At 48.4% G+C, this 15,720-nt stretch overlaps 1 protein-coding gene across 1 annotated transcript; it reads right to left on the minus strand.

Moving 5' to 3' along the window:
* Positions 1 to 251: 251 nt before the first annotated feature.
* On the minus strand, positions 252 to 15,368 carry LOC142823198 (killer cell lectin-like receptor subfamily F member 1). Its single transcript, XM_075913799.1, has 6 exons — positions 15,127 to 15,368; positions 9,979 to 10,077; positions 8,386 to 8,550; positions 5,766 to 5,920; positions 5,020 to 5,132; positions 252 to 2,672 (listed from the first exon to the last, which is right to left on the minus strand). Exons 1-6 carry the CDS (start codon positions 15,212 to 15,214, stop codon positions 2,549 to 2,551), a joined length of 744 nt encoding a protein of 247 aa, XP_075769914.1. The 5' UTR covers positions 15,215 to 15,368; the 3' UTR covers positions 252 to 2,548.
* Positions 15,369 to 15,720: the final 352 nt, after the last annotated feature.

Raw genomic sequence — 15,720 nt, forward strand, 5'->3', positions numbered from 1 at the left:
GAGTCCCTGCTTTGATTTCCAGCCTGGGGTTTAGAGCAAGGAAAGGAGGCTCCCTATTAACTGGCCATCAGACGTGATCTGTGCTGCTCCGGGCTCCCGTGAGCACCGGCCGCTCTTCTATGAAACCACACAGGAAATGTGGATACCGAGCAGCGCACATAGGACTTCGTTCCCTCCCCTGCACACTTCATTGAAAATGAGCTGCAATTGGTTTTTGTAAATTTCATTTAATAAGGTAAGTGGAGGGGTCATTCAGACCAGAGAGAGACACCATGATAGGACAAGAGAGAGAAAACCTTGTTCATTGCACTGCATCGTCAGCTTGCTGCTTTTCCCTGCCTACTATCCAGGGAAACAGTGAGAGCTGGATCCCTGGGGGGGGTTATATATCCAGCTCTAACAGCCCTTTGATCGTGTGATCTTATTCCCTCTGTGCTGCCAATGAAGTGTCCAGATCATTGTTCACACACGTGTTGGAGTCAGAAATGGAACCCACATGGAGATGGGGGGAAGGGGAAATTCTAAGGTGGAGCATTGTGCATGAATTAATTGTGACCTGATTACTCCAAATGTCGATCGCTATCAAGATGATTTCTCAGATGCTCCAAGCCATACAGCAGAAGTGGGGAACCTACAGCCCCTGGGAGGGATCCAAGCTGTGGCTTGCCTTGATCAGGCCTGTGAGGTGCAGGGCTCCCTCCCTCCAGAAGTAGGGACAGCTGGCACTGGCACATCAGCCACATGCGGTGGGAGGAGGAGGGGAGGTGTGTGTTGCTGTAGCTGGAGCACTAGCACCAGCTCCCCACAGCCTCTCTCTCTTGGGACCTATGAAGACAATAGAAATGGCCATTGGACTTTGTGGGCATGGGCCTGGCTTGAAAGGTTTGGGCAGTGGTGTTGGAAAGCTGGGGTAAGGCCTTGACTTTGAATCCTCTGTAGTTTAAGTTTTAGAACTAGATAAAACTCTTCCTTTATTTATGGCCTGTGCTTACACAACCTTAAAATCCTCTCTTCTTTGGTTAATAAGCTTGTATTACTGTTAAACCCAATCCAGTGTGTTTCTGTTGTCTGCGTAACTCTTAAGGTTGCCAGATAGTTTAACCAAAAATACCGAATACCCTCCCTCCCCCAAAAAAACCCATGAGGGAAAAAATTCTGTTGAGAGAAAAAAAAAGGAGGAGACCAAAGTTGTTGAGCAAGAAAAAAAAAGCACCCTGAGAATTGTTAAGCAAAAAAAAAAAAAAGGGAAAGAAAAAAGAAAAAAGGCGTGGCCCCTTTAAGAAACGCTTTTCAGGCTTTTTGGCCCTAACAGGCTTGTCTCCCTGCTCCGGGCCAGACAGCTCCCCTGTGGAACCAGGATTTTTGCCTCCTGGCCAGGAAAAAATCAGAAAATACAAGACATTTTAGGTGTCCGGTATTTTCTAAATTTTTTTACAGAACAGGAGGCAAAAATTCCGGACTGACCGGGTTGATATCAGACACCTGGCAACCCTAGTAATTCCATTTAAAGTGGCACATTTGTGTGTCTGGTTCCCTTACAGCAAAAACAATCCCAGTCTCTCAAGCCCATCCAGGAGAAGGCTGGGCAACACAGAACCTATATTTCTGGGGGGAAATCCAGGACTGGGCATGTATTGGGGTCACTCTGCTGTGTAACCAAGACTGGAAAAACCAGAGAGTGACCCAGGTATGGCTGGCAGGCTGAAATTACACATCCTGGTTATGACTTTGGAAGCAGCACCAGGTGACTTTGTGTGTCCCGTGTCCCAGGGTCTGGATGCTGCAAGGGGATGCTTGGGAGTGAGGGGAGCCTGCTGCTAATTTGCCGAGTGACAGCTGGTCCGCGAGGCATGGAGGAGAGCTTACAGGGGCAGAGTTGGGGAGCTGATTGCATGCTAGAGGCAGGTGGTGGCAAGGTGCCTCCCAGCCGTGAGTACTAGGGATATAAGCGAGTAGTTGACTATCCGGGTACTTGAGTACTTGAGTCAACTATTTGCCTACTCACATTTCCCCCCCTTCTACTCTGTACCGACTTAAAAGCTGGTTCCCCCCAGCACTATCGCCACAGTGCTGCCCCTTCCCTCCTCCCCCCCTCACTGTTGCCTCTCTCAGAGGCAGCAGGGGGTGCTGCCATGAAACAGCCTTGGCCTGCAGTGGGCCCCAGCCAGGGCAGGGAGCCTACTACAGTTAAACTGCAGTGTTGCAGTGGGGAGGCTCCTGGAAGCTTGCTTCCTTATCGACTAGTCGTGTAGAAATTCTATCGATGACACGCTTTGCTATTTGCTCCCCTCCTAACATCCCTAACGCGTATCCCGGGAAGCAGCACGGGGCAGGAACTCACTGCAGGTTTAGGGCAGGTACAAATCTCTCCCCAGGGGCTGCCCAGGGTGAAGGATGGAGGGAAGAGCTGTGACTGCCAGAGGCACCTGAGTCCCATTGCCTCCCGGGGCTCCGCCCCAGCTCTGAGCTCTGCAAACCCGCTGGCTGAGCCTGAACCCAGGGTGCTGCTCCTCCTAGATACCCAGACTCGGCTCCTTCGTCCCACCGTTTAGATCACGGCAGCGTCCTTCTGGCAGATCCATTTGAGCTCCGCGCCGCACGTCTCCGAGTGAATCCGGCTGCCTTTGATCCAGCCGCAGCTGTTCCCGTCTGCCGGGCCCAACACAGAGAAGCTGCAGGATTGAAGGCAGCATCAGTAGCGCTGGGGGTCCCCGTAACAAAGAAAGGCCTTTCAATGATACCTCCCCCCGCCTCTCCCCTGCCTCGCTCTGCTGGGAACCTTGGCTGTGGAATTGTCTGTCTCTGTCACTACCCTGCAGAGCATCAGTCCAGCTGACAGCCTAGGAGGTCAGAGGGTTTCTGGCAAGGAATGAACGAGGTTGAATTTCGTGGGGTCAGTGACTTGGCATTTTGTCATTGGTCACCCAGACCTCCCACAGCTCGATGTCCCTTTAAAACGCCAAGTCAGAGTCTCAGGGGTGAGAGGAGACCTGGGTAAGGGGCAGCCACAGGGAGCCAGAGAGCTGGTCCAGATGAACGGTGAGGGCTGGATTCACAAAGGGACTAAAGAGCCTAATGGCTCCTTCAGGCCCCTCCATCCCAAATCCGCTTTCCCCTGGGATTCACCAAACCCCGGCTCAGCTGCCACCAAACCCTGGCTGCTCCTGAATGTTCAGAGGGGAGGTTTCCTGGGCACTCGTGCCTGTCTCTGGGCATGCACTTGGCTGCCTCCCTCTAGGCTGCCGGCTGCCCACACCCCAGTGTGATGTACGAACTAGCAGAATCCAGACATTCCCCTGTCTAATGCACCTGTGGGCCCTGAGCTGGTCAGCATGTGTGACAGTCTGTATCCCTATGCCCGTCCCCCCTTCGCATGTTAAAGCCTGCCTTGTGAGGTGTCATTTGAAAATTCATAATTTGCTGATCATCATTGTCCTGCTAGATGTGGCTATATTGGGTCCAGAGTTATAAAATTCTACTGCAGGGGCAGGGGATCTCTGGCCTGCAGGCTGGATTTGGCTTAATTTCATCTGGCCCAGGGCAAGTCTTTGTCATGTGCTGGAAGCTCTGAGCTATGGCGCCACCCACAGCCACTGCAGGGCTGAAACAAAGAGCTTGCCCCACTATGTGGGGGGAATAGGATGCCAGTCTGATCAGGAAAGCTTAGAGTCCACATGCATCTACCCTTGAGGTTTCCATTGGTGGGGACTGCAGCCAGTGGGAGCTGCAGGGGTGGCACCTGCAGGTGTGGACTTCAGGCACCATGTAGATCCACCTGATCACATCCTGGCAGCTTGTGGGAGTGGTGCAGGGCTTTAGAGCCACAGCAGCACCTGAACCCCTCCCACATGATAAAACTCCCAGTCCTGAGCCCCCTATCACATTCTAAACCCCTCAATTCTGGCCTCACCCCAGATCCTAGGGGCAGACCAGTGCCTCTGAACTCCACCTTCCCTCCCGTAGGGCTGGGTGTGACCCATGACTGATTTTTGTTGTGGGTCAGAGGCTTTCCTTAGAAAAACCAAAGCTGGGTAAAAGGCACCCCCAGTTTGAGAAATGAGGGGACACAGCAGGGCAGGTTCTACCCGGAGGGCTCTGAGCTGGTAGGGTTCAAAGGCCACATCCTGGCTGGGGCCCAGAGCTGAGCAGCCACCAAACAGCAAGGAGAGACAAACACTGTGACCGCTTGAAGCCCAGGGGTTCAGGCGCTGAGCTGGAAAGTGGGAGACTCCAGTTCAAATTCCCTTGTGGCTGCAGGGGAACCTTTTCTGGCCACTTGAGCTAGGGGTTAGTCAGAGGGGCGTGGGGGGAGGTCTCCCTCATTCTCTCCTGTGAGTAAATAAAGAGGGATTGGAGCAAAGGGACTAACTAGCACCTCAGTGAAGAGAGATGACTTCTAGCCCCCATCCATCAGTCTAGATGAACCCTTACTCCTGAAAAAAAATGAGATTTACAGGGTTTTTTTCCCCAAAATGGGGCTTTTTTTGAAAGAACTGCATCTAGACTGATTTTTGTTTTTCGAAAACACCTTTTTCGAAAAAGCCATCGGACGAGATTATGCAAATAAAGCACAAGATTTTAAAACCTGTGCTTCATTTGCATTTTCGATTTCCCTCATTTGCATTCCTCTTTCGAAAGAGGAATGTGGTCTAGACGCACCCTAGGAGGTGTTTCTGGTGCAGTTACACTGGAAACCCTCCAGTGTAGACAAGGTCTGGACACGTCTATAGGTGCTTCTACCACTACAGCTTATGCCAGTTTTCCTGTTCAGGATAGGCTACCCTGCTGTAAGCACAGGTATATGGGGGTAAATGTCATAATATTAGGGCCCTTACTGCCCCTTCCCCCCCAGTCCCTCTGCTATGTTAGGAAAAATACCCTTAACTGCCATAGCCACACTGGTGAAATGTTCAGGTGCAAGCCAGGCCTTAAACAGACGCTGGACATTGAACATCAGCAAGTTGTACAAAGGAAGCTTTCTTCAAACAGCTCAAACAGGAAACACAAGGCAGCACTCACCGCGCTGGGTCTAACGGGGAGCCGTCCACCCAGGTCCACTTCCCCCCATGGGGTATCGCTTTAAGGCCAATCCAGATAAAGTTTTCACCTTGCGTAACATTCTGTACGGAGTCCTGTGAGGGCCAAGCAGAGGGAGAGGGCTGAATTTGCTCTAACAGGCTAGAATTCCCTTAGCGCTCCCATTAGATGCCCATTCCGGGATCCGGTGGCTCTGCCCAGGTTGCCAGCTGGAGAACCCATCAGCACCTGAGCTAACTCACCCTCACCCCTGGGCAGTGCAGGGAAATGTGACTGTCTGGGCAGACCTGGTAACACCAGCATCAGTCCTTGGGGTGAGTTGGTCCTTTAAGGGAGTCCTGGGATCAGCCTCACAGGAGATTAATTTACCTCTCAGCCCAGGCCCAAGTGGTGGAAGCAGATGACCGGGAGCCAGGCCTGGTGGAGCCCAAGGTCAGTTAGGGCAGGGGGCAATTGGATGGCTTAAGAGAGTGGTGATTTGCTCCACTCAGGGGCCTGAGAGTGGAAAGCCTGTGGCAGCCAGACGACAAGTCTGGGAGGGAGATCTGTGCTGTTCTGGGCAGCTTGAAACAAGCCAAATCCCCAGAAGGGGAGCAACCCCTACAGTGTGGGGTTTGGAAAAGGAGAAATGAGACAGGGGAGACCCAGGCAGGATAATCACAGCTGCCCGGGGATTGTAACTAAGGACACACGACTCTCTCCAGTTGGAGTTTGAGCCCATATTTTACCATCTCCTCCTGGCTCTGGAGCACGAGCAGTCGTGAGCTCTTCCCCAAGCAGTCCTTCTGGCTCCAAGCCCAGTCTTTCCGCTCTTCCGACAGCCAGTAGCACTTGTCCCCACGCAGCAGCCAGTCCGTGGGGCAAAGTTTGCACCCGGCACCCCCTGAAAGGCGAGTTAGGAACAGAGGTGTCATCAGTTCTGAAGATGCAAACTGCATCCGGCTGAAAACTCTTGTTCAAAGATCTGGTTTAATGGTAAAAAATGCCATTTGGACCCAAATGAAAGTTTTTAGTTTAGTTGAAATTGTTCATTTTTTGGACTCTGTGGCTGTGTCTAGACTGGCAAGTTTTTCCGCAAAAGCACTTGCTTTTGCGGAAAAACTTGCCAGCTGTCTACACTGGCCACTTGAATTTCCGCAAGAACACTGACGATCTCATGTAAGATTGTCAGTGCTTCTTGCGGAAATACTATGCTGCTCCCATTTGGGCAAAAGTCCTTTTGTGCAAAAGGGCCAGTGTAGACAGCTCAGATTTATTTTGCGCAAAAAAGCCCCGATCACGAAAATGGCCATCGGGGCTTTTTTGCGCAAAAGCGCGTCTAGATTGGCATGGATGCTTTTCCGCAAAAAGTGCTTTTGCGGAAAAGCGTCCGTGCCAATCTAGATGCTCTTTTCCGCAAATACTTTTAACGGAAAACTTTTCAGTCATGCCAGTCTAGACGTAGCCAGTGTGTATATTTTATGGGGGTGGGGGATTCATTTAGTGTTCATGGGAGGAAAACACTTTACTCTTCCCATTTTCCCTATTGGAAAAGTGGGGAGGGCTTTCCCCAGAGCAGTGCCCAAAAAGCCAGGCATGCTGTAGGCCAGGACTGAACCAAGTTGTCACAGATTGAAGCTTTTACCTGGTGTTCATGTCTTACTAAAGACCTGCTCTTATTCAGTCCTCTTCTGGGCTTAGTGCTGGAGTCTCTGGCTGGGAATATCTCGATTGGACCATCTCGGCTCTTAAAAGGCGACCAGAGGCAGGTCTACAGGAGACCACAAGGGAAACTCAGGCTAAACGTACACTGCCACTTAACTGCACTGCAGCGTTCTGCACTTTAAATGTCAGCGCTGCAGTCTGGCAGTAGGGGGCGCTGTGCCCTGCCAGTGCCAGGACTCAGGCAGCGCTAAAAGCAAGGGACTGTTTGTCATGGTTAAAAATCCCATAGTACTTCTTGAATATGGGGATCTGAGTCGGTCCAGATTCCGGTTTGGGTGACTGCAAATTGCCTACCCTGCAATGTCAGCAGGCTGTGGGATGCATCTTCCACCCTTCCTGCACTCTGGCAGTGGGAATTCCTCTGACTACCAGATGTCACTGCTGCTTCTCTAATAGCTGAGATTTATTATTTATTGTTAGTTAATTATAAGCTCAGTTGGGCAGGAATTTTTAAAAAATGTTTTACAGCATCTGGCATGAGTGGACCCTTGGGTACTACTGCAGTACAAATCAATAATTACCAAGGCCGTCAAGTGTCAATCACACTACTAATAATAGAATACCAGATATTTAAATATTTTTAGCTGTTTTCTACACGTTCTAAATATTTTTATTTCAGTTGCAACACACAATTCAAAGTGTACAGCATTCACTTTATATTCAGTTTTGATTACAAATATTTGCATGGTAAAAACTAGTATTTTTCAGTTTACCTAGTGCAAGCAGCATTGTGCAATCTATTATGAAAGTTGAACTTACAAATATAGAATTATGTACAAAAAACCCTGCATTGTTTTATTTTTCAATGTAAAACTTGAGAGCCTACAAGTGCACTCAGACCTATTTCTTGTTCACCTGATTGTTCAGGCAAATAAGGAAAGAGTAAAATAACCATATTGGTACCGTAGCAGGCCCTTCCAGCATTGGCCTTGAATCCTCGAGCTGGGAGTGATGCAATGAAAGAAGACCGCAGCACCGGGGTGATATAGCCCAGCACAATTGTGTCTAAAGCATTAAAAGGTACCCTGTCAAAATACAGATCACCCTGCTGGCTGAACATTGTTTCCTGCTGTAGTTACCAGGAGAATTTTCTGCCCACTTTTCTTGGCCAAAATTTGCCTTTTTGCCAGAATGAAAATCACCACAGAAAAAACTTTTCAGTCGATTGTTTCCAATTTTTGGTTCAACTCCCCTCTCCCACCCGGAACAGAAATGTTCTTGCACATTTAACATCCTTTTCACTGCACATGTTGGCAATTCTCACATTTTAATCGCAAGTCTTGTGATTTGTGTGTGTATGTTTTTCTTGGAGTCAGGTGATTAAGTGCAGTTTGGTTTGTTTAAAAAAAGTTTTATGAAAAAAGCTTAAAAATCTGACTTTCGGTGCCCAGAAATTAGAAAGTAACAAAAATCCCCAAAATGTTGTTTTTTTCAAAAATCTCATGATTCTTTTTGAGGGCTTATGAAAGGCTTTTGAGCAGCAGGAGGTGGCTGGACTAGGGGGGGTACAAATAAAAGGACCTTGGTGTGAATGAGAAGCCAGCCTCTTGTATTTCAAGTTGATCGTATCCCTTCAATATGGAGACATGTCTTCAGTCACAGTGAGAGTCCTGCAGATTCCTCCAGGAAAAGTGACCAGGTTACCTGCCAAGCTGCCATGCCGGGGTTCGCATAGAATTGATTTCAAGCGAGACTGGAAATCCTCCAGGTAGAAGCTGCATTTAGTGCTTTTGATTCTGGTTTCCCTGTTCTCTGATGTATTCCAAGCCTCTCTGCTCTGTTTGTCACCAGAGACCTGCAACTGGGAAACTTCAAAACAGTGTCAGTCACTAAGGCTATGTCTAAACTACTTTTTTTTTTTTTTGCAGAAAAGAGGCAATGCAAATGAAGCAGTCATTAGCATTTTCTCATGCTTCATTTGCATAATCTCTTCCGATGTTTTTTGCGCAAGAGGTTTTTGTGTAAAAACTAGGGCTGTGTCTAGACTGCATCCCTTTTCCGTAAAAGGGATGCAAATTAGACACATCGCAATTGCAAATGAAGCGGGGATTTAAATCCCCCCCGCTTCATTTGCATAAACATGGCTGCCGTTTTTTTCTGGCTCGGAGTTTTGCCAGAAAAAAGCGCCAGTCTAGACGGGGATCTTTTGGAAAATAAAGCCTTTTCCGAAAGATCCCTTATTCCTTATTTTAAAAGGAAAAGGCTTTATTTTCCAAAAGAGCCCCGTCTAGACTGGCAGTTTTTTCCGGCAAAGCTCCGAGCCAGAAAAAAGCGGCAGCCATGTTTATGCAAATGAAGGGGGGAGATTTAAATCCCCACTTCATTTGCAATTGCGATGTGTCTAATTTGCATCCCTTTTACGGAAAAGGGATGCAGTCTAGACACAGTCTAGCAGTGTAGACGGGTGTGTTTTTGTGCAAAACCCCCCTTTTTGTGCAAGATCTGTATATCTCCTTTTTTGAGGCATAAGAATCTTGTGCAAAAGGTTTTTTTTTTTTTTTTGCGCAAAACAAATCCGTCTACAGAGGGAGGCAGAGGTAACGGAAAGCCTGAAAGAGAAGAAAAGAGACTGGAGTGAACCTTGGAGGGTTGGCGGGTGTGGAAGTGAGAAGTACAAAATAGTTCTCTTTTGGGGCGAGGGATGGGATTGTTAGGGGTGTTGAAGAGCCTCCACCAGACAGACACTGGCTGACCCCAGACCTTCCCTATTCACTCAGGCATGTCTGCTTTTGTCCCTGTACCTCCTGTGCTCATGGGTCTCTTCAGCCTCTTCCCCCATCCCCAGGTGGCCTTGGACAACCCATGCCCATTCAGCCCTTGGCTCAGTGCTGTCACCCCTCTACCTTCTGATCCCACATCCCAGTCTGTCCCCCCCACTAGCCACTCGAACCCCAGGCTGTAACCTCCCAGCAGCCCCATGTGTCCACTTTGGTGCTGATACAAACTGGAGGGAGCCATGGGGGATAATGTGTGACCCTGGTTTTAGGGGGAGGGAGGAATGGCAGGGACACATAGAACCCCTGGCATGGAGGGAGGGGAAGACACAGAGCCCCTGGCAAATGGGGGGACAATGGTATGTGGGGAGAAGCACACGGAGGGGTATAGATGGGATGTGGGAGGGGTCTGGCTGCCAGGAGCCCCTGGGAGGTGTAGTCAGCCCCACACAAGTGACGAAGCGAGTGACTCTCTAGAAGGAATAACATCCACGTGCCTGCTCTGCGGCCTCGCACCACTTACCCCGAACAGCCAGCGCGATCACAGCTACCAACAGGACAAGGCACCCAGCCCCGGCCAGCCCCAGGGCGACCCAGATCCAGCGCTGGTACCGAGGGGAACCTGGAAGAGTCAGGGTTTGGTGAGCAGGGGCCCTCATTTTCTGTGGTTAACCTCCCCACCCCCTGAATTCACTGATTAAAAGAAAAATTCTGTGTCTTCCTGTGATTCAACTGAAATGCTGAACTTGAGTTTCCTGATCCACAATCTATAGAGCAGGGCTGGGCACGATGGGGCTTGCCGCTCGGGGGTTAGATCTATCTCACCTAACACGTTGATCCGGCCCGTAGACCGCATCTGATGCTTTCTATTTATATCCTGCTGCTCGTGCCAGTGAGTTTCCAGGCTGTGGCTCAGGCAGCGGGATCCTATTTAAATGGCTCTCAGTCATGGCACTATCCCAGCATGGGGTGGAGCCGTGAGCCCTTGAAATAGCCACAGCAATCCCAGGAGGCTGCCAGGCAATGCGGTAGCAGCAGGGGTGAGAATGGTAAGCCCTTTGCTGTGTTTTTAATTCAAAGCCTCTTGCCCCAGACAACTCAGGGAAGGCTACTCCCCAGACCACCCCCATTGGGGTGGATCGAGCCCATAACCACATACTAAAATTCATTAAGAGGCCCCCCCTTTAAAAATTATTGCCCACTCCCGATATAGAGGTATCAGTTGAACACAATGTTTTAGAGATATAGTTACACGTTTTAGATCAGTTTGCTGCTGGTCACTATCATGAAATGTTACAATGCAAAAAAAATAACAGAACTTCAATTTGCTTTTCTTACAGCTACCCCACGTGTACGTCTGTAGTCTATATTTTCCAGGAAATTGTGTGTAAAAATGCACCAAAAATAAATCAAAACTTGCTTTTTATATGAACACTGTTCACGTTCTGAGTTAGTCCTGGAGGAGAACTGAGAATAACGCTGAGATGCATTAAAACCAGAACTTCGCTCCCGCTATGCCATTGAGTAACCTCCATGCGCCAGAACCAGTTTATTGGAATATTTTTAGCCTTGTCATGTTAAACAGCATTCAGAAATCAACCACGAGAAGGGGCAGTTGTGTGCACTGAAGAAGTGATACTGGGTCTTGCCGTACAGTTGGTTAATATGTGTTTTAATTTTTTTTTCACAAACTGTAAATACTCAAGAGTCTCTATTAAAAAACAAAAAACAAAAAGCCAAAAAAACCCCTCCAAATTGTGGGTCTTTTCCATAGCAAATGGATTTCTAGTGTCCCTATGGGTGATGCAGCTTCATCCTCTAGCAAGTGGGTCAATAACATACCCAGGGGTCATGTTCCCCTGTGGGAACCCTCGATGGGTTATGCTCCTTCTCACTCCAGCAGGAACAGCTGCACTCGGAGAACCCCGGAACTCCAGCCCTGAACATGTGTCGGCACGGCAGCCGGGAGGTGGGATCCCCAACCCGGACAGAAAGACGGGCAGTAGCTCTGCTCAAGCTAAGATTAAAACCAGCCGTGTGGATGGTACGGCTTGGGCGGTGGCTCGATTCAGCCACTGAAGCTCAGACCCAGGAGTCCAGGGGACCCAGATGGGCTGAGACCGGGCTGCCCTCTCGCAGCAATGGCCATGCTGCTATTTGTAGCATGCTAGCTCCAGCAGAGTGAGTTTCCGTCTCTGCGTGGGAGGGGAAGCAGGGTCCCAGCTGCAGTGTAGACTTATCCCAGGTGTCTCCACCAGCTCCTTCCTGAGAGATACATTCAGTCACCCCCTAATTTAGCTGTGCAGCTGCCTCTCAAGCCATGCACAAGTGCTTAAGGCTGAGGTGGGGAGAGATGCCTTTCTGCAAGTCACAGAGCTGCCATAGCCGGGGGAGAGGTGTCTCTGCCAGGAGCTGCTGCAGTCAGGGAAAAGATACCTTCCCCCATTTTCTATCCAGCCTAGATGCACATCCCTTTCACATCGGTGCTCATAACAAAATTCATTCTGCACATGAACATAAATATTAGAGGGAACACTGGTGTACCTCCCATTGGCGTTGTGCTACACTCACTCTCTGCTTCCTACAGTCCCCACTTCTCACAACAGAGACGCCATTTCAGATTTCTGTGTGACTTAAAGCGGTGTTTCTGAACCTTTTTTTATAAAGTACCCCTTTAAAAAAATTATAAGTACCCCCAGTACCTACAGTTTTCAGACACATAATTTTTTTTTTAACCATTGCAACACATTTGTTTAAACAATTTAATTATAACTGGGCAGGCAATGAAATTTTTGAGTGTAAAAAGTACAAAAATAATAAAGCGCTGTAAAACTTAAAACAAAAATTCAGTTTTCTCCAAATTTCAGTTGTGTTGACGTACCCCCCCAGACTTCTCTCGAGTACTCGCAAGGGTCCTCGTACCACTGGTTGAGAAACACTGACTTAAAGGACTTTTTGACAGGTTATCAATGCTAATGTTTATTCTTACTTTATTACAAATACAAATGAGAGAGCGAGAGAGACAGACCTCTTTTCCAAACTGAAAAGACCCAGCCTTTTTAATCTCTCCTCATATGTTGTTCCATACTCCTTAATCATTTCTGTTACCATTTTCCGTACCCTTTCCAAAACCGATCTATCTTTTTTTGACATGGGATGACCAGATCTGCATTCAATACTCAATATGTGGGCGTACTGCTGTAAGTATAGTGGGGGTCACATTTTCCAGTGTGATTACTTTGCCTTTCTGAGCACTGAATTTCATCTTCACTTTGTTGCCCCATCACCTAGTTTTGTGAGGTCCCTTTGTAGCTCTTCACAGTCTGCTTCGGATTTAACTTTGAGTAGTTTTGTATCATCTGAACACTTTGCATCCTCACTGTTTACCTCTTTCTCCAGATTATTTCTGAATGGGCACGTCTAGACTGGCAAGATTTTGCACAAGAACACTGACTTTGTAACGTATAAAATCAGGGCTTCTTGCGCAAATACTTTGATGTTCCCGCTCAGGCATAAGCCCTCTTGTGCAAGAATACTTGCACAAGAGGGCCAGTGTAGACAGGAACATTAATTTCTTGCGCAAGGAAGCCCGATGGCCAAAATGGCCATTGGAGCTTTCTTGCGCAAGAGAGCACCTACACTGGCACGGATGCTGTTGCGCAAAAGCAAATCTTTTGCGCAAAGGCACATGCCAGTATAGACGTTCTCTTGCGCAAATACTTTTAATGGAAAAACTTTTCCATTAAAAGTATTTGTGCAAAATCATGCCAGTCTAGACGCAGCCAATATGTTAATCAGCCCTGGTCCCAATATAAACCCCGGGGAGACACCACTGTTTATCTTCCTTGATGCTCGCCATTTATTCCTACCCTTTGTTTCCTACCTTTTAACTGGAGCCCCTGGCAGTATTTTCAGGATCATCTAATGTTCAGCTTCAAACCCTGTCACATATCACACTCAAGCTGTGTAGCATTTAAGAACTCTGTCTGGGGCTGGGGCACCCACCGTGTGTAGATCTCATGTACAAAAACTCCCCTAGAACCCCCTTTAAATGGCGCCTTTGCCACACAGGCTGGAAGCTCACAGTGACGTTTTCAGGGCACATTTTTCAATATTTGCCTAACCCAAAAAAATCCCCATTTCCAAACATTTAATAATTCCTCAAGCAATTACTTCTGCCAGGCAGTTTGTTAGCAGGAGTATTGGCAGAAAGTGAGCGCAAAACGGGTAGAAACACAATTCTGGTAAATTCCTTTACAATCTCAAGCAAATGAGTGGAGAGATTTGTTGCAGCATTTCCCCGGTCCCAGCCAGGAATGGAAGGAAAGAATTAATGACTGTGAGCATTGAAGTTCACATTTAGTTGGTGCAACAGTGTCTCACTAACTGTCCTTCTGGAGAATGCAGCATCAGTCTTCATTTAGAATAATAATAGAGAGGTAGCTGTGCTAGTCTGATCTTGCTAAAGCAAAAGGCAAAACTATGTAGCATTATAAAACTGACTCACCCCACCTTCTGCACTAAATCTGAATTTATTTTTTCATTGTATCCCTCTGGTATATATGGTTGTGCCAATTCTCTTCCAGAATATGATCTGAGGAAGTGGGTCTGGCCCATGAAAGCTCATCACCTATTAAACCATCTTGTTAGTCTTTAAACTGCTACCTAGTTTTTCCTTCTTCATTTAGAATTAGACCAAAGTCCTAAGCTGTGGGAACCTCCTGAAGGAGGTTGCACATTTTGATTTAGGTGTTACATACAATTAAGTTTTATAATAAGACTACAAGTTGGACCTCTCTAGTCCGGCATTCTCTGGTCTGGCAACATCCGTGGTCTGGCATGATTTGAGTTAGCCAGATGTCCACTTATCATGGGTATGGCCAAGTTTCCCGCGGTCCCCTAAAGTTTGTTTATAGCCACCAGTGCTGGCTCTCTGTGTTCTGTTAGTTCTAATTTACCCCTAATGGTCTTCTCAGAGCCCAGCAAGCAGTGGACGTGTTGGTGATGATGCTAGACAATATTGACCTTCTGTGGTCTGGCAAATTCTCTGATTTGGCACCGGTCAGGTGCCGAGGTGCTCGACTAAAGAGGTTCAGGCTGTACAGCACATTTTCCATTGTCTGTCATAGCAGTGTTGTCTTATTTGATTGCTTTCATTCAATCTTCAATGGAAATACCTTTAGCAGTGATCAGTCAAGAATCACCCATGGATCTGTTGTCCCCTAACATTCTCTGGGTGCTTTTTCTATTTTCCTTCAGTGCAATGGTCCTGTGTAGTGCTGAAGAACATGCCAGAAGTCGATGGTACTACTCACGGTAGTAAATCCTGTGCATATCATAGAATACTAGGACTGGAAGGGACCTCGAGAGGTCATCGAGTCCAGTCCTCTGCCCTGGATGAGCTGGATCAAGCCCTTAGTGGTGCCACTGGAAACAGAAGGAGTATTTTTCACTCACTCTCTGGCAGTAAGTTCTACTTTACTCCATGGGTCATCTGCTCATCCCAGACCACTTTCCCTCACCCTTCTCTGACCCACGGCACGGAAAAGCCCCCACTGGGACTGTCACAGCTGCAGATGCTCAATCCCTAGTAAATTTCAGCTCCCTTGGGTCTCTTTGAAGCCATCTCCTATAATTTCTGAGTCGTGAGAGCAGATACTCAGTCACTTACCTTGGGCCCCCAGTGCAGTGGGGCGGCAGCCTGGCTGTCTCTGCTTTGGCCGGGGTTTTAACGCCATGTAGCCCTCTTCATCCTCCATTGGCCAAGCATGTCCCTCCAGGGCTCAGAGTGGGGAAAGGAGGCCCCCCATTAACTGGCCGTCAGCCTCGATCTGTGCAGCTCAGGGCTCCCGTGATGCACTGGCCGTTCTATTATGAAACCACAGAGGAAATGCAGGTACCGAGTAGCGTGCCTAAGGTGGCTACCGCTCTGTCCTCCTCCCTCCCCTGGACTGTGCTGTGAACTGAACTGGCTGGGCAGAACAGCTTTGAATTCAAGTGGGTCAGGATCCCTGTGACAAAGCAGGGATTGTGGGGGAGTTATTCCCTTTCTCTGTTGCATGTGATTTCGACTGTCGTGTAGTAACCCTGTGTGGGTGCCTCAGTTTCCCTGGGCACTGTGCTAATACCTAGATGGTGATGGGAGTTTTGGGTGTGACTCCCACTGAGGGAGGCTGTCTGCTGCCTGCACATACACATGGTGCCCTTTATAATCTGAGCCCAGGAGGGGATGCAACCAGGTGGCCCCTTTTGCCCTGGAAGCAGG

The sequence above is a fragment of the Pelodiscus sinensis genome, chromosome 32 (assembly GCF_049634645.1).
Source record: "Pelodiscus sinensis isolate JC-2024 chromosome 32, ASM4963464v1, whole genome shotgun sequence".
NCBI classification, from domain to species: Eukaryota; Metazoa; Chordata; order Testudines; family Trionychidae; genus Pelodiscus; species Pelodiscus sinensis.

Bases quoted from the DNA above. Each gene is read 5' to 3' on its own strand.
- LOC142823198 (XM_075913799.1), bottom strand. From the start codon at position 15,214: ATGGAGGATGAAGAGGGCTACATGGCGTTAAAACCCCGGCCAAAGCAG. The intron at 8,551-9,978 runs GTAAGTGGTGCG...ACTGTTTTGAAG, and splicing joins GATCGCGCTGGCTGTTCGGG to TTTCCCAGTTGCAGGTCTCT. The intron at 5,133-5,765 runs GTAAAATATGGG...TGGCCCTCACAG, and splicing joins TCCAGAGCCAGGAGGAGATG to GACTCCGTACAGAATGTTAC.